This window comes from Galleria mellonella, unplaced genomic scaffold, assembly GCF_026898425.1.
Source record: "Galleria mellonella isolate WM207_F2 unplaced genomic scaffold, CSIRO_AGI_GalMel_v1 utg165, whole genome shotgun sequence".
NCBI classification, from domain to species: Eukaryota; Metazoa; Arthropoda; class Insecta; order Lepidoptera; family Pyralidae; genus Galleria; species Galleria mellonella.
The window spans coordinates 1,156,302-1,174,195 of record NW_026442009.1 but is presented as its reverse complement, the minus strand read 5'-3'; the positions used below and the strand labels follow the sequence as shown (position 1 = coordinate 1,174,195).

Here is a 17,894-nt window from a genome sequence, read left to right as displayed (position 1 = left end):
TTTTCGAAATAAATAAATAGTAAATCAATGGCACAGTATGATAACCTTTTTAACATCTTCCAAAAAAAAAACACTATTTTTTTTCTCCATACATAGCTGTTAATGTTTGTTAAACTTTATACGCGAGAACACAGTCTTTGTAATGTGCCGCTAGTTTAATAATATACCTACTCAAAGATTATATTTTTGTCACTTTCTTTTCAATATACAATTTAATACAACAAAGATGGATAAAAAAAAGTTTAATAATTAATCCGTGTGATTCAGGCACAGAATTCAGGCCACTGATTCCTTTCCCATGGGTGTCGTAAGAGGCGACTAAGGGAACTTAGTGATAGAGGAATAGGCAGCAGCATCCCTCTTAAATCATCACTAAAAGCTTAACTGCGGTTATCAACCCGCCTGCCAAGCGTGGCAACTACTGGCAAAATTTCCTTTATGAGGAAGGCTTATGTTCAGCAGTGGACAGTTAACGGCTGATATGATGAATTAAAACCGATTTAAGCTATTTTTTTCTTTTATATAATTACTCCTTACTGATATACATATATTTTCAGGTACAATCAAGCTGCCTATTCAACCTTTTACTAAGTCTCGAGACCCCATCCCCGGATCCTCTTCATATAGCTGAACTAATCAAAGAAGAGAAACCATTAAAGCCAATTGATTTTTGCTACCGTGATGAAGAAGAAATGGTCAATGTTCTGGACTGTATCAGCTTATGTGTGATGGTAGTATCTTACTCCGCTGAGAGTATGAGGGGATATCAGATGCTTGTAAGTATAATAATTGTACCATAATATAATTCAACCCAAATTTCGATTTTCTCTGTCTACTCCATAAGGAATCTGCAGTGGAGATGCCTTACGGAGTAGACATTACTAACATGAATTATACGAGTATAAACATAAATTTGTCGAAAATATTAATCATTCCAAATAAGACAAATTCAGACCAATCTATCGCTTCTCATATAAGATATAAGATGCTCCTTTCCACTTTGGGTTTGCTGGAAAAGACTTTTAGAGTATTACCAGAGGGAGACTTTGTACAAAAGTCGATTGCTTGGGTACCTCTGTCCCATTCGTGTTTCAACCGTGAAGCAGTTGTGTTTGCATGGCTGTGTTTCGGTTTGAAGGGTGGGATATGGCGTGAATTTACTGGGTACAGAGGAGTAACACCTGAGTTGAGCTCGCCTTTGTACATTTACTTTACATTACATATTTTTATATCCTATCAATTTGTACAATAAAGTATAATTAAAAAAAATATAATGGCAATGAAATCTATTTCGTCAATACAGATTATCCTGGAAGCGATATTACCGTGCTACGTGAAACAAATACAGTTACCGACTTACAATAGAGAAGGGAAAACGGAAAAGGAAATAATACAACAACTGGCCATAGCAATTAAAACATTGGTTAATAACTGCGAAGGATTGTCTAAGTAAGTATCTTAAATGTTTACATTTACTAATTGAATCTAATATTAAAACGTTGATTGAATACAATCCAAACTTTATCTTAGGTAGATTTGTAAATATAAATTTTTTTACTTATTTTTAGGTCTTACAACGGCCCCTACAGAACCTCCCCAGAACACAAAGGGTCATCTCAAAGAGCCGGCCCGCGATCCACTGCTGCCACCATCATCGGTTTCGAAGAATCACACTCCAAGTTCGACAATAAAATGCCTGTGCCGGAATATACAGGTGCTGAGGACTCTGAGGTAATCAAAAAATTAAATAAAAAAATGTTTTTGTTGTCCCATATACACAAAAACACACTGAATTCTTCGTAACATCTTTCTAGCTTAAGAATAGCATTGGTATAATATATATAATATTTATTGAAGTTTATTTTCTATGTTACCCTACCAATTTATTGTCTATGGTAATTTTACCCCATAAACCATCCGACTGAAATTCAACGTTATTACATAAAATTTTATTAACACAAACAGAAAATAAAAAAAGTATTTCGAAAAAAATTTTGGAAGATTTACAAAAGTAGCATTACTAAAATGAAATCGTACTTTTGAAACGTTTTTTCTATAATAGTGATGCAATAAATAAGTTGCAAGGTACAATGAATAACATCTCTCTATACTCTCTTTTTTTCACTGCTCTTGCCATCCTGCCAAGCCTCGTTGTAAAATGCAAATTACCCTCCTTTCTGGACAGTCGGATAAGGAAAACTTAATTTATTTAGTTGGTACGCGCGGAGTACCGTCGGCCACGCGACGTTTTGCTTTCTCTGGTGGGCGAGTTTATTGGCCGCGCCACCGCTCGCCTGCTCGACCTCAACGGCTCCAAGGGCAGCGGCGGCAGCGAGGGGAAGCCGGTCGAACTGTTGGACTGCAAATCACATGCGGTGAGCATTCATACATGCAATACAACACATTCACATACATGTACTTATACATATTGCTCCCTCTATTGATGAAAACTAAAACTGCCTATAAATTTATTTTAATTATAATTGAATTTAAAGCTCTCTTCTCACTCACTTTTTATATTGATATTTTTTTAACTTTCACTTTTCCGCACGTTTTTCTAAAAAAAATCTTTCATACAAACTATCCTGATAATTACAAACATAATAAAAAAGAATTAACCAAATATGTTCAACCATTCTGAAATGATGCACTAACACGCATTCAGCTATTGATTTTTATTTATATTATTTATTTATGATTAGTGTTGAATTAAGAATGTAGTCCAACAGAAAAAAATAAAAACAACAACTAAAATATATTTATTAGACGTTTGACTCTTTTATCAGTAAATAGTAAAAATATAGGCACATATCTACATATACATACATACATAAATGTATCAAACAACTATTTGAACTCACAATGTAGCATACCAACTATTCAATCTGTACACATGCAAACTTCACTCATGGTACCCAATTCGGTTTTTTGTGGCTATAGCAAATAATCAGAACGATGGATATACGCCTTTATGCCATATTTATGTAATTCAAAGTCAAATCATACATCACAAGTATTAAATTAAAAAATATCAGAACACACTAACTCGCTCCATAATAACATAACAAACTCGCCAATTGCCTTTTCTAAAAGTATCGTGCTTGCCTAGAGCCTTAGACTTTATTTTTTTAAACAGCGGTTGGCGGAGATCGCCCACTCGTTACTCAAAGTATCCCCATACGACCCCGAGTCCATGGGGTGTCGCGGTCTACAGCGATACATGATGCAAGTGTTACCGGCTGGCGAATGGGCCGACGACGCTCTCCGACCAGCGCTCATTATGATTCTACGCAGACTTGATAAAGTCTTTTTGAAGATCGCTAAGAAGCCTAGCATTCGGGTAACTACATTTTTTGTACTATAATATATAAAACCAAGTTGTACTTATATATATTTTTAAATGATTTAGCGCATTTGGCAATAAATCAGAGGGAGACTTTGTACAAAAGTCGTTTGCTTGGGCACCTCTGTCTCATTCGTGTTTCTATCGTGAAGCAGTTATGTTTGCATGGCTGTCTTTCGATTTAAAGGGATATGGCAGTGAATTTACAGGGTACAGAGGAATAACACCTGAGTCCCCAGAAATGGCAACGCATGGGGGGTATTATGAGCGAAACAGTATACTATGTTATGTCCATGGTACTGCTCATGTGTATAGGTGATAGTTATCACTTTCCATTTCGTCAGCTTATTTACCATTCTAAGTGGATAAAAAAAAAGACTTCTGATAATTTAATGATGATGTAATTAAGTACTATAATTAGTTGTTATTCACAAACTGAAAGTTTTGAAAATGATAATAACAATCTGTAATTTGCATCATATTACTTGTTATTTGAATAAAAGTAGTATTATATTTTTAAATAGTTTATATATCTAAAAAAGGAGTCCATGATACCCCTAAAATGTTGTATTTCCTGAAGATTAAAGTGATATGCCTTTGTTTTCAATAATTTATTGCTATTTTAAAATACCTTTCCCCTCCAGCTGCACATGCTCCATACTTGCACAACTGTATGGCAATAGAAATTCGAGTGGAACTGATTATGTACCATAATATTAATGTCAAATTCAAAACAACTCTTATTTTTTTATGTTCAGAGAAACACAGACTGGGATTCTGCAGCTGTACTGTTACAAGGTGTATATGAAACTATGATAAGATGCCCCTATATTATGCACTGGCAGCAAGTCAAAACACTTCTCAATACAGTACAGGTATGTTCAATGTGTCTTATATTAATTTGCTAACATCAATTCGCTTTTAAATAAAAATAAATATTATTTTGACAAAATATTGAAATGCATTTGTAACCAAGCTCCCACATTAGGTTTAATACAAACAAAACATATTCTTTGACAACGATAAATATTTCAATTCAACAAATGAAATATTAAAATCCCTTTGAAGCATAAAATGTTTTGTGTGTTTTACCGACAGTGTTTTAAACAGATAGTGCGTGTATAAAAATTACTGTATTCTCTCGACCTACTCTATAAATGACTAGGTGTGATAGTTGATTAGATTATTTATTTAATTAGATTAGTTGCAGCAACCGTTTATTTATTTATTTAAAGGAATACCAACAGCATATTGCATTATAACATATATAACAAACATTAAATACAATACAATATTAATGCACATACCTATTATAGGTATGCACAGTATTTACTTTAACATAGTTATACAGTGCGAGAAAATGAAGTAACAATTATAATGAATTAAATAACACTAGACTACAAATATTTTAAAAGTTGCGTTATTAGTTATAGAAGTAAACATGTAACCTAAGTTGTGAGCAATATCAGAAAATACGATTATAAGTGAATTCAATTAAAAACCATTATGAAAGGATCTGCTTTTTGAATCTCTTCGGTGCCGTGAACCACGCGTCGTCTGCGCATTTAAAATACTCAGTAAATGTTACTTAATCAACTAGCAATTAAGCATTTATCAACACAATATCAAACATTAAAAATATATAACTCACAATATACGTGGCAGGCGCTGATAGTGTCGGAGAACAATAGCGGCGAGAACTTATCATCTGCGACGGCAGCGCTGATGTCTCAGCCACCACCGCCACACTTCTGCAGCACCGTCGTCAGACTTATCGCTTTGCAAGTTATCAATACTGGGGTAATTCAAACTTTAATTTGTATATGTCAATATTTTTTAAATGCATACTTTATATTTAGGAATTTAAATACTATGTTACCTTACTGTAATGTAGCTAGGAATTTCATTCGGACATTCTGTCTAAATAACTTAAAGATGCGGGTTCAAATCCTATCGGATCTTCTGGAAGTTAAATTTTTCAACTTTATATGAAGTAGATCGGCGTTCTTTTATTAATGTAATACATCTACATTGAATTCTGATCTATTGAATAAACGTAGAAATATGATGATGAATCCTGACCGTTTCCGGTCACGACAACCGCTTAGACTTCGTTATTATTAATTAATTGTCCGCATAGGGGACTGTTGTTGGTATTAGTGTGCTCGGATAAGGCTTACATAGCCAATTTAATAAAGCTTTTTAATAAAATTTAATGGACATAGCGAGCATGCAAACACACCATCGCTTTTGTAATTATAATAAATTGTTGCTGGTGTCGACATTTTCAAAATGAATGAATTAAAATATCTAATAAAAAACATGTATATATATATATATATATATATATATATATATATATATATATATATATATATATATATATAATTCTAATAATATTATAAATTTAATTAATTGTATGTAGTTTGAAACAGACTATTATGGTTTACAACATCCGTGAGTATATAATGTAATGGTATAGCTTAGAGAAAATTAAATTCCAGATTTTATTTATAAAAGTGTTTCAAATGTTTGTTTTTATATATTTACTCCTTGGTTTTAGCATTTGAACATTATTCAGTTAAAACAATACAATGTGTTGAAAATGTAAACACCTGCTATTAAAAAGGCGTAATAATATAATTTCTAATTATTTACAGGATAGCTATTCATTAGAACAAATGTGCGGAGGCAGCGCGATATTTCCAACTGCGGAAAAAACAGAAAACATGTTAATGAATTTGTTTATGCCTCTTTGTTTGCGCGTCGGCAGCGGCAGAAAAGGTAATAAAAAGCTATGTGCTAATGTGTAAAGCTATGTGTTATAATATATATAGACATACATACATACATATATATATATATATATATATATATATATATATATATATATATATATATATATATATATATATATATATATATATATATATATATATATATATATATATATATATATATTTCAATAAATTACATGTAACATGCGAAATATCATATAATACATAACGTACGTACCCCGGCTATTCATCTCCTTTATAAATTCCATAAAAATTGTTACAATTAGCGCTTAGTGAAAATCTCTGTGCTCGAGTTTAATAGAGTCATTGACGACACTCAGTTAATATTGAAATAAAATCGCACTTTCAAATTCATGACGGCTCACTGGTCCATAAATAGTGAGCGAACAGTCTCTAACACACTGATCAGAATATATAAGTCTGATATAGTTATGATATAGGTCACTGGGAGAAAAATCACTATTGTGATTTTTGCTACAAGTAAAGTAATCATTAAAACAAAATTTTAAAAATGATAATGAATTAAAAGTAACAATTTACTAATTATATAATGAATGCTCATAATGAAGGGTTGTTACAATATACGCGTGTGGTCAGACGTGCCGCCGCTCCGGCAGTCGGACGTGTCGTACCTGGTGTCGGTGGTGCTGAGCGCGCTGTGTCCGCCCGCGCCGGCGGCCCAGCTCGCCGCCGTCAACGCGAAACTCAACGCGGCCGACGCTCGCGCCAACTCGCTCACGTTCACCGGCAGCCGCGACACCAGGAACACCTCGCGCCTCTCCAACCACACATACAGGATCGCCTTCCTAGGTATACGCGTTTTATTTACTATCCATACAAATAATATTAAGAAATACCACAAAGTCCCACCAACTACCTAACTCACAACCTGAGGTAATAGTTATAGAACCCGCCTTAGAACACACAACAAATATAGAAAAGGACGAGAATTTATTAATTTAATTTAAATAAAATTATTTAACTTCATTTATTTTAAATTAAGATTTTTATGTAGTAGTAGTATTATTAGAGGTAGTGCTGCAGCTAAGTTATTAAATTATTAATCACTAATTAACATCTCGCATCACTTGTATCTAATTGTAAAAAATAATCTACTAAGCGATTGTGATTCTTTTTACATCCTTCTGTACGGTTTTTTTACATTGTCATCAAACCTTACGTTTCACTATACATTGTATAGTCCTTCGAGCCGGATACCACCGTACGCTAGTTTTTGCTCGTGTTTGTATCCACGAGTAGGTTTTTTTTTATCAGTAAATACATAGTTAAATTGATAATATTATTACATGTGCGGGACAGCGTTGAAGGTGCTATGCGCATGCTTCACGAGCGAGCTGTGTTCCGAGTGGGGGCGAATAGCGCGCGCCATGCGCGACCTCGGCCGCCGCAACGAAGCCGCACACCACCTGTGGGACTTCCTCGAGCATGTCGTCACTTATCGCACGCCGCTGTACATACTGCTTCAACCGTTCATCGTACACAAGGTATGTTTCTACGTACATCTAAAAGCTTGCTGGATAATGGATATTTTGGCCGCAGACAAAATTGTAGCGTTAGATAAAGAACATTAGGAAATGTCATTTATACTTAAATCTTGATGTGTTTATTTTAGATATTTAAGGATATAGATTGGCAATGTAAAAGAAAGAAACATAATAACACACATGTTAGAGCAACATAGATAAGTAGGGCATTCGTTTACACAATATATTGTATATATGTATGTATAGTTCGAAGCTGATTTGATGGGGATATAAAAAAGTTCTAATTATTTTTACGTTTTGAATTGGGATTGGTTTAAGTGAATATAATTGGAATTAAGTGTTCTTTTTCAAATATATGTAGTATCGAGGTATAGCCTGGATATAAGATCAATAAAAAAATATAACTACAATATTGTATATTTTTTATGTAGCAAGTTTACATTCAACAATCGGAAATATTTTGTACAATAATTGTTAAAAAAAAAAAGTAATCCATATAAAGTTCTGTACGATAACGAATTGAAATTAAAATCATAACAAATACGTGAAATGTTGCTATTTATGTGTGATACTCCGTGTACGAGTATGGTATGTGTGTGTGGCGCAGCTGTCGCAGCCGCCGATCGGCGACAACGAGCGGCACATGCAGTTCGTGGTGCGCGAGCGCGTGCGCGGGCTGAAGCTGCCGGCGGCGCGCGCGCGCGGCGCGCTGCTGGCCGAGCTGACGCGCGAGCTGCGCACCATGCGCGACACGCACGACCAGTACAAGTTCGGTGCGTACGCGCAGCTGCCGCAAACCGCCGCTGCCATGCTAACGCTGTCAGTGTGTGCATTATGAAAGCACTGTCATGCAAATTCTATCAGTGTGTGCAGCATGAATTAGCAATAAAATAACGTCATTGAATAAACGATCACCACACGAACACTGCCCAAAAATCGTCTGCTTGAGTGCTCTACTTTGTCTCATTTGGGTTTCTTACAGTTGTGTTTGCATGGCTGTATTTAGCTTTGAAGGATAAAACATGGCAATGGAATTACAGGGTACAGAGACATAACAGTTACATACATGTTATTATTAGTCCTCAGGAATGGCAATGCCTGAAGGATGACACAGTACACTCTTCCTATCTTGCTAATATTTCCCTGTTTTACTTATAATACGTATGTCATTCTTACTATTACTGTCATTACATATTATATCTATTAGAACCACAGATATTATCCTAAATTTATAGGCACTACCATATCTTTTTAGGGCATCCAGTAGTTATGTGGAGTTTTTTTTTAATTAAACCCTCAGCTCCTACCCACCCTCTAAGTCATTAATAAGATTTGAAAATATGTGTTGAAACCTCTTTGTTTCCCTATGTAATGATTTTAAATAAGTTTATTATGGAGTCGACCTTAAATGCATTGCAAGAAATCAATGGACGCAGGTGGCTCAGGACCATTTTTTATGGCAGTCTTTAGGAGAAGCGGATGTTTAGCAGTGAGCAGATATTGGTTGAAATGGTGATGATAATGAAGTTTATTGCAAAATTAAAGATTAAATTAAAGTAAACGCTGATGTCTTTTACGCACAAATTTCTTTTCTGGAAAACAAGTGGAAATTAAAATACAATAAGTCAATCAATCAAGATACTGCATACAAATCGAGTGCAGTTTTAATTCAAAATATGCAAACTTATAAAGCTCTTATATTACGAGTCATGAAAAGCCCCTACAGTTAGGATAGATATTTAAATTTTTTGTATCATTTTATATGACAGAACAAATTGCTGAGAACCTGGGCCAAGCCGGAGGCGGTGGTGCTGGTAAGCGCGCATCTGAAGTGTTCGGCCGGACGGCGGCGATGCAGGAGAAGCACCAGCAGCACCGGCCCTCGCTCATCTCCATGCTGGTGGGCCGCGGTGGTGCCCTGCCTCGCACGCCTGACCATCCTTCCGCACCGCTCTCAGCACAAAGAGGTATATTACACTCAAAATGAGGACACAGTACCCAATAGAGCACACTACAGCAAATTTTATAAAGTACTATTTCTAGGATTGCCCACGCAAATCAATACATACAATATTTTAAATTAAATTAGTATGTGACATACCCTTATACCAAATTTCACTCAAATCCAATCAGCCGTTTAAGTATGATTAAGTAAAAATCATCTTTACAAATACCAAATTTTTTAGAATCCCGTTCAAGCCCAATTGGGATACATCTTTTTTTATTTACGGCTCTGTGTGTTCTTGATTGTGTCCCCAGATCATGCTCTCTAATCTAACTTAAGGAGCAGGCGATTAGGATGATTATGTCGCAAAAAAACTTTCCCATTTATAATATAAAAAGTAAATTCAAAATAAGTATTTAGTAAACATGCGACTTCTGTACGCTACGATACAACTCGTGAAATAAACTTTATACAACATGGAATAGCAAATAAGCTGATGGCTCACCTGATCAAAAGTGACAACCGTCGCTTATAGACATGAATAGCGCCATAGACTGATTTAACACTTAATAGGACGCACAATTCATTGAAGTGTCCATTCTACCTGTATATTGATCCTTAACATTATAATTCAATAGACAGTGGACATATTTAATTTCATTATAAACTCGTACATAAAAGTAAAAAAAAAAAAAAAAGAAAAACCCTATATTCAACCAGTAATCGTAGTAACTGTCAATAACATTTGCAGAATCACTGTCGAGCAGCTCTACAACAAGTCAGCACATGCCGACATTCGAGGTGGCCATAAATAGTGGCAGCGGCCGACTCAGCGACACTAGTAATGCCAACAATAATTCTCACATAGGTGACAGTATCATTTAATATAACTACCTGTTGAATTTCAAAATCACAGCGACACCTTTTATCTTCATATATATATACATACATAGGTAATATTACGACTCTGTACCCAGTACCGAGTGTCAGTGTAATTAATTTTTAAGAATTAAATAAATAGTGCTTACGAAGATGATTTCCATCAAGTAGCAATAATCTCCAATATCAACAGGATAATAAATTTAATTTTTGGAGGGAAAAAATCGATAATAACTTTCTGTTGAGGCTGACTTCTCTTGTTTAACTTTAGATATACTCTAATAAAATAAATTGTAATCACAGGATCTAGTAATTACGGCAGTGACAAACCAGTCGTCAGCACTCCATCTTATGCAAACAATCAAGCAAGGCTACGCTTCGTACCGTCGGTTGAATTCAAATTCACTACAGGTATCTAAATATTTCAAATATCTGTATATAGTTTTTTTTTTTTGATGGATGAATATAGTATGGTAACCCCACCTGCATTAACGGGATACGCTGGCGGAGCACCAGTGAAGGGTGATAGATGAGGATGAAAACAGGCCAGTTAGCCCATCATGATGAATTCATCAGGAATTAACCATGATAGTTTCCAGAAAGAACCGCGAGGAGGTCGACCTGGTTGGGTATATTGCTAGCAATGGGATTCTCAGTCTCCATTACTAACAATTCATTTCCCCCCTGTATATAGTATTAGCACTATTATTGTTAGAACAGTATCAGAAAGGCGATTCTCTTATGATGAACAGGCGAGACATCAACAAGTCCACTATCCCCATTGTCGGGTGACACCAGCGTGGCAGTGGAGCGCACGGGAGCGGACGCGGAAGCGGAAGCGACAGCGACTCCTACCGACAGCCCCGAGGTGGGAGAGCGGCCGCGGCTCCAACGTGCTCAGGGACCCTCAAAGAAAACCTTTAAATTTCGCCGCAGCAGGCACGCCAAGCCCGATGTATGTTGAGTATAAGTTTGGGCGTTTAGAACGAACATTGAATTGTAGAACCGTAATTTAGCCTATATGATCTTTTTACTCAAAACGTATTATTCTATAATCTATATTCTAATCTGTAACTAAAACATATTCTATAATAAATTTTATATATTTGTTTTTATCTTAATTCTACTTTCTGTCAAAAATCTCACAATTGCTACCAATATGCCTATTGCTGGCAACTTGGGCTGGCAGCGTTTTTATATATTTGTATATTTTTATTCTATTTCATGTGTTTTTTTATACCTGCTTCTTTCTTGAACACTATAAAAACGCACTCACATAAAGTTATACCAATTTCCGCTTGATAATCATCAAATAAATTCATCACCTATCACCTATAACGGACACCAATAGTACTACTAGTAGTAGAGTTAACACATAGAATAGGCGGGGTACCATTACATTTTTCCTAAAGCTTGTCATGGGAACACTACGTAAAACTCACGTGATGTCGTCACGTGATAGGTGTCCCACGTGCGACTAGAGTCGGACGAGTGCTCGTCACCGGGTGCAGATGGAATGGACACGACGCCTTTGCGACGGGTATGCGTATGGCCGACGCAGCCGCTACTGCAGCCAACCAACGCACACACAGACACCTCCTACGACAGTGAGATTTCTCAGACATCCTCCACCTCTGGATACAGGTTAGAAATTGTGTTTAGAAAAAATAACATGAAAATTTAAATATGTCAGCATACATTATCTTGCTCTCCTATTCAATCATAATAATAAATTGGACGATATTGTGTATCTAAAATAAATTATAAAAGCATATTTATTTTGCCCGCAACTTTTATTAGAATAATTAATAACTATGGTTTATCTAATTAATACAGTTTCGTAGTAAATGCATTTGTTGATAGTATGTACTTATTCACATTTTTAAAGGGAATGTATTTGTTATATTAGATATTATGTTTTACGAGGTCTGTCCGGAAAGTTCGTATAAAAGTGTTCTGGAATGCGAGAAAGAGGAGTGGGGAGGCCAGGTAAGCGCAGGACCCCTTCCTTATGTCCCTAACAATGCTTCAGTTCTGGTCTGACCGCCGTGCGGTGCGAACTGGCTTGTCACGCCATCTGTGAAGTTACCTCTTAACGAAACCCCGTCGGCATGGAGCCCGCTTCCGTTGAAGAGCAGCGCGTCGTAATCAAGTTTCTCTCGAAACTCGGCAAGAATGGCCGTGAAAGCAAAGAGTGGAAGACATCCAGGGAACCACGAACAAAAAAATCAAGAAAATCCCGCTCAAATGTCAAGACAATGTTGATTGTTTTTTTCGATGTTCGGGGGATTGTCCATCAAGAATTCGTCCCTCCAGGCCAGACAGTTGATGGAAAATTCTACGTCGATGTGCTCAGACGCCTCAAAGCTCGTGTGGCACGAGTTCGTCCAGAATTGGCGCGAGAGGGGCGTTGGATTCTTCACCACGACAATGCCCCTGCCCACACCTCTCTTGTTGTCCGTGAGTTTTTGAGTAAAAATTCCATTACGGTGACCGAACACCCCCCCCCCTATTCGCCGGATTTGGCCCCGTGTGACTTCTTCTTGTTCCCAAAAACCAAATTGGTACTTCGGGGGCGGCATTTGGGGGACATAAATGAGATAAAAAAAGCTACGACGGGGCAGCTGAGAAACCTACAACCAGAGGACTTTCAAGGAGCCTTCTCACAGTGGAAACGGCGTTGGCACAAGTGCATTATGTCACAGGGGGAGTACTTTGAAGGGGATAAAATTGATTTACCTGAATAATTGTAAAATAAAATTTTTAAAAAACTTTTATACGTACTTTCCGGACAAACCTCGTATGATGTGTAACTACTTACAGGGTAGCAAACTAAAGACTAAAGGTACTTTATTTTCGTCACGCTGTGTCGGGTAAAAAATGTAAACATCTGGTTGATATGAATAAAAAATGGGTTTGTTTATCGCGTGTGGTGCAGAGAGAGCTACAGCCTGCAAGCGTCGATGACGGAGTCGCCGGGCGGGTCGCTGCGGTCCCGCGGGGCGGCGCTCGCGTCGCCGGAGGCGGGCCGCAGCGACAGCGCCACGCCGCACGCCAGCCCCGACGGTAAACACGTCTTCGTATGTACCGCACATTATAACGAGTACCCTCTCTCCTGCTCTACTCTCTGTCACCCATTTCACTTTTACTTATACTGTAATAGATACTACTATTTTCCTTTACAATAAGAAATAAATACATCTGTCTACTAATAATTGTGATTTTTTTACAATAAAAAACCTACTTCATTCCAAAAACTATTGTGGGAACAACCGGAAGCCAACTCTTTCCTCTTCCAATCTGTATTTTTCAACTTCTTAGTTTCTATAATATTTAATACCTTCTGGAGAAGTACATACCACCATTAGTTACATTCAATCATCTAATTCGACTATACAATATATATATATATATATACCTAAGTCTATTTCCTAAAACACTCGAGTAACTATCCCATTTTTGTTTCAAAAGCTATCCGGCCCCATAAAATAGTGACATTATGTCATCAGTGAATGTGCCCGCCAAAAGCAGTGATTCAAAATTTATATCCTCATTTTCTTCTTAAAATATTTTTACCTAAATAAATAAAGATTATTTTGTTTGTACAGCATCTCTAAGCTGCGACTCGGCCACGTCGTCGGCGGAACGGACAGCGCTACTAGGCGCCGCTAGCCAGCGCTCCTTACTCGGCAGCGATCTACGTGATGAAGATACCCTACTTTAAAGTACAAATTATGTAAACAAATTATCGAACACCGAGTTGAATTTCCAATAAGTATCTACTACTTCTATCCATTTAATCGTCCAGTCATAATCCATATTAGTTATATGTTAGAACCGTATAGATAAAAAAACGTTATATTTTGTTTTAGTAATATCTAATTTTTTATCTATTATAATATCTAAATATTTAGTTTGCTTCTATTTTTCGATATAAAAAATAGTTAACAATTGTAAAAGTTCACCGAAACAGTAAAATTTTACTAACATATTTTTTATTAATTTAAAAAAGCGCAGACGAGAGATAATCTTCGGTATACATTTTTGTTCATCCTTATTAGTATTATAAATTTGAAGGCGAGTTTGTTTGTTACCTTATAGCGCCTTAATAGCTTAGCCAATCAGTATGAAATTTGATATACACATGCTATATAGAATGGAGAATAAGCTACTTTTTAACCCAGTCAGTAAACTTATACCGGTCACCAGACGGAGTCGCGGGTAAAAGCCAGTCACATTATAAAATATTGAATAACAAATACACTATAAACCACATGTGTTTAAACGAGTATGTAATTTAAACAAAAAATAAACCTCGTCTACAGAAGTCTATATGATTATGATAGTACTATTTGAAAGTATAAGAATAAATTAAATAAATAAATCAGACAAATATTTGTAAAAATACAGCTGACAATATAAAATCAATGTTAGTAAACTAATCCAGTGAAATAATTCTAACCGCTCATAGCTACTGTGCTAATGACAAAAATATACTGCCCGCCGTCATAGGCTTCCAGAATAAACCCTTTCCAATATTCGGATAAACTATATGGAAATCTGTCTCAATATAATGTTATAGTAGGTAATAATTATGTATATATTTTTTTATTTTATTTAATATTTATAATATTCTAAAAATAGTATAACTAAACTACAATTATATAGTTGAACTATCCAATAAATTACATGATATTCTGTGTTATGGCTATTACATTCCTATATAGATAAAATATAGATTAATATTACGTATATAATTGTCCATGATTACAAATGCTAACTTCTGGTAAGTACTTAGAATACCTACTTTAGAAAATATTAAATAAATTGCAATATTATAAATTTTATTATTTAAATGTACTGTGAGGCTAATATAACCTAAAGCTGTCAAATATAACAAATGAAATCATTCAGCTAACTGAAATAATGATAATTTCATTTGTAACTGAACACCAATTAATATAGCCTCCCACTAAAACTTTCACAAAAAAGGAGTAAAATAAAATATAAATTTAGAAAAAAAATATAATTGTTAATTAGTATTAATACTAATTGTAAACAAAGAGAAATCAATTTCTCATGTGTGTCTAGCCAAAAATGTGATAATTTTATTGATTTTATTATTTACAGTTTTAGAAAATTTTAATAAAAGAAATGTTTGAATTCATAGCTTTTTATTACAATAACATTAAAACCAAAGAAGAAAGTACTTAATTAATATCACAATCACGCTTCTTTACACAACAAAAAAGGCTGTATGGCAATTTGAATATCAGGATCTAAAGGAATTTCATGTATGTATTTAGAAAAAGTCAAAACTATTTTATAAATGCACCTCTTTACTGTTGAGATCAGGGCATTTCTAAGTTTAATCGCAATAGCATCACTAAGAACATGCTTCCTGGGTATGAGACCAGGTTTCGTCAGTTTGTCTAAATTCTGTTTGAGATTAATCAAATTTGTCATAATTTTAGGGAGATCATTCTGGACTACTCCATATTTATCCTCTCTCAATGAGGCTGCTACAACAAAAGCTAAGCCTTCACAGGTCCACATAACAGGTTGAGACTGTGTCAACAAATATTTTAATTTTGTATCTGTTAGTTCACCAAAAAAGTAATTTATACCAGGTTTTTGACACAATTTATGTAGCATAGTACTACATTCTTCTTTAACGGTAGTAGCAAATGTATTGTCAACCATGTTTTTATTATGATCTTTCAATTCCAACAACTGAGGAGATTGAGCCATGTTTCTTAAATTATTTGTATACAATGTAGATTTAGGGCTAAAACTCATAAAATTTCTTTGACCAGTAGTATCAATGTCAACTGGTTTACCATCTCCATTCAAATATTCTATTTCTTTTGTAAAATCTTTGATTATATCCAAACATTTCTCCAACAAGTTACTCCAGTTACGGGGATGGCCTCCAGGCAAAGAAAGTGTGAAGATTTGCAACCTCCGTGCAGAGTCAGACATTGACATTATTCGTAAATCTTGTGCAGCCAAGTAACCATTAAATTGTGATTTCTGTGCTAAAGCATTATGTAAAGTCAAGCTGATATCAGACTCAATAGGAAACTTCATTGGTTCTGTAAGTACAATATTGAAGACAGTTTTCATAGTATACACGGAAACAAAAAATAGGCTTGTGTAAAACCACAGTCCAATCCAAATGCCCGATCTACATAAATTTAATATATTATCTAAAGGTGGATCTTCAAGATAAAGACTGTAAACATCTGATACTACAGCTCTTGGCTTATTACCCCATAAAATATAAAAAATACAATAATATGCAACAGGCATTGCAGAATTCTTAAAACCTGTTGATAATATGTTACTAATAGCCAGTTTAATCTGTTGCAATTTATCTTGATAAACATGAGAAAATAAAGGAATTGTTGGGCGAAATACATGTGAATTCAAAAAGTAGTATAATCCAATCCACATTCCACCAAATTGTAGAAATAAACTTTGTTCTATGAGGCATTGTCCATCATAATAATCACATTTCTTTTTGAGTGTATTAAAATTATTTTTCGCTAATGAAGAGTAAAGACTCATTGTAAAATATCCACTCAAAGCATACAGGATGCTAAAAGTAACATTTTGTAAGGAAAATATATTTAGAAATATAGAGAACCGGGTAAAATATTTAGGTAATGGTATCATGAAATAATTGCCGTAGATATATGCTTGAAAAAATGAAACCAGTCCCAGAAGTACAATGTTAAGGCCCATCTTCCAACCAAAGATTTCAGAAAACGCTGCTGTGATCCATGATATCGGATGAATTAAGTCGACTTGTATAATTGATATTAATAGTATAGCAAGTAATGTTTGTAATCCAATATTCCACAAAACGGCGACTATTAGTCTTTGTGAGAAAATCTCACTTTTAGCTTCCATGACAAGATTATAAAAGTTAAATCTTAGGGTAAAATTTAAAATGAGGTTAAAATACCATTTTATAAATGGTTTGAAACACGATTAAAACACTGATATTACGTATTTTTCAGTATTATTTACAGAATTTCACAATAATACATTACTGTAGACAGTGTTCTAATATATTCACAAAATTATATACGTGAAATTGCTAACGGAAAAGTTCAAAAATTCAAACAAAATGTGACAAATAATACGGCAACGCCGACATTGCAATATTTACAATTTTTTAAAAAACCAAAGACACTTCATTTCGAATAAAGTACCGTTTATAAAAAAAATCTATGTATCCAATTCAATGAATGGGAAAATTGTACTGTATAAATAGTTTATTTAGACTTTTTATGATACCTATCGACGTCAGTATTATGTATAAAAGCATATTATTAAAAGTTGTACAAAATTATATTTTTATTTTGTTTTATTGTATTGATATTTCTAGGCGGTTGCATTAAATTTCATCAATGTAA

The 17,894-nt window shown here is 34.9% G+C and overlaps 2 protein-coding genes across 9 annotated transcripts in view; one reads left to right on the top strand and one right to left on the bottom strand.

Annotated features, from left to right (window-relative positions):
- LOC113519026 (protein unc-80 homolog) overlaps positions 1–15,634 on the top strand; it is a 48,058-nt gene extending 32,424 nt beyond the window's left edge. For 6 of the 8 annotated variants that reach the window (XM_052892686.1, XM_052892689.1, XM_052892688.1 and 3 more), the window contains 18 exons: positions 558–776; positions 1,304–1,449; positions 1,569–1,731; positions 2,214–2,375; positions 3,137–3,340; positions 4,102–4,218; positions 5,009–5,143; positions 6,004–6,127; positions 6,739–6,951; positions 7,462–7,646; positions 8,254–8,419; positions 9,416–9,613; positions 10,343–10,459; positions 10,774–10,881; positions 11,223–11,425; positions 11,933–12,114; positions 13,409–13,536; positions 14,079–15,634. In XM_052892686.1, coding sequence (XP_052748646.1) covers positions 558–776; positions 1,304–1,449; positions 1,569–1,731; positions 2,214–2,375; positions 3,137–3,340; positions 4,102–4,218; positions 5,009–5,143; positions 6,004–6,127; positions 6,739–6,951; positions 7,462–7,646; positions 8,254–8,419; positions 9,416–9,613; positions 10,343–10,459; positions 10,774–10,881; positions 11,223–11,425; positions 11,933–12,114; positions 13,409–13,536; positions 14,079–14,194 — 2,886 coding nt within the window. In that variant the 3' untranslated portion in view covers positions 14,195–15,634. Of the gene's footprint in view, positions 1–557; positions 777–1,303; positions 1,450–1,568; positions 1,732–2,213; positions 2,376–3,136; positions 3,341–4,101; positions 4,219–5,008; positions 5,144–6,003; positions 6,128–6,738; positions 6,952–7,461; positions 7,647–8,253; positions 8,420–9,415; positions 9,614–10,342; positions 10,460–10,773; positions 10,882–11,222; positions 11,426–11,932; positions 12,115–13,408; positions 13,551–14,078 lie in introns of all 8 variants that reach the window. The other 2 variants (XM_052892687.1, XM_052892690.1) reach the window with 2 other exon arrangements.
- LOC113518812 (nucleoporin NDC1-like) lies at positions 15,628–17,640 on the bottom strand. Its single transcript, XM_026903808.2, has one exon. The coding sequence runs from the start codon at positions 17,383–17,385 to the stop codon at positions 15,697–15,699; it is 1,689 nt and encodes a 562-aa protein (XP_026759609.1). The 5' UTR covers positions 17,386–17,640; the 3' UTR covers positions 15,628–15,696.
- Between the last annotated feature and the right edge of the window lie 254 nt (positions 17,641–17,894).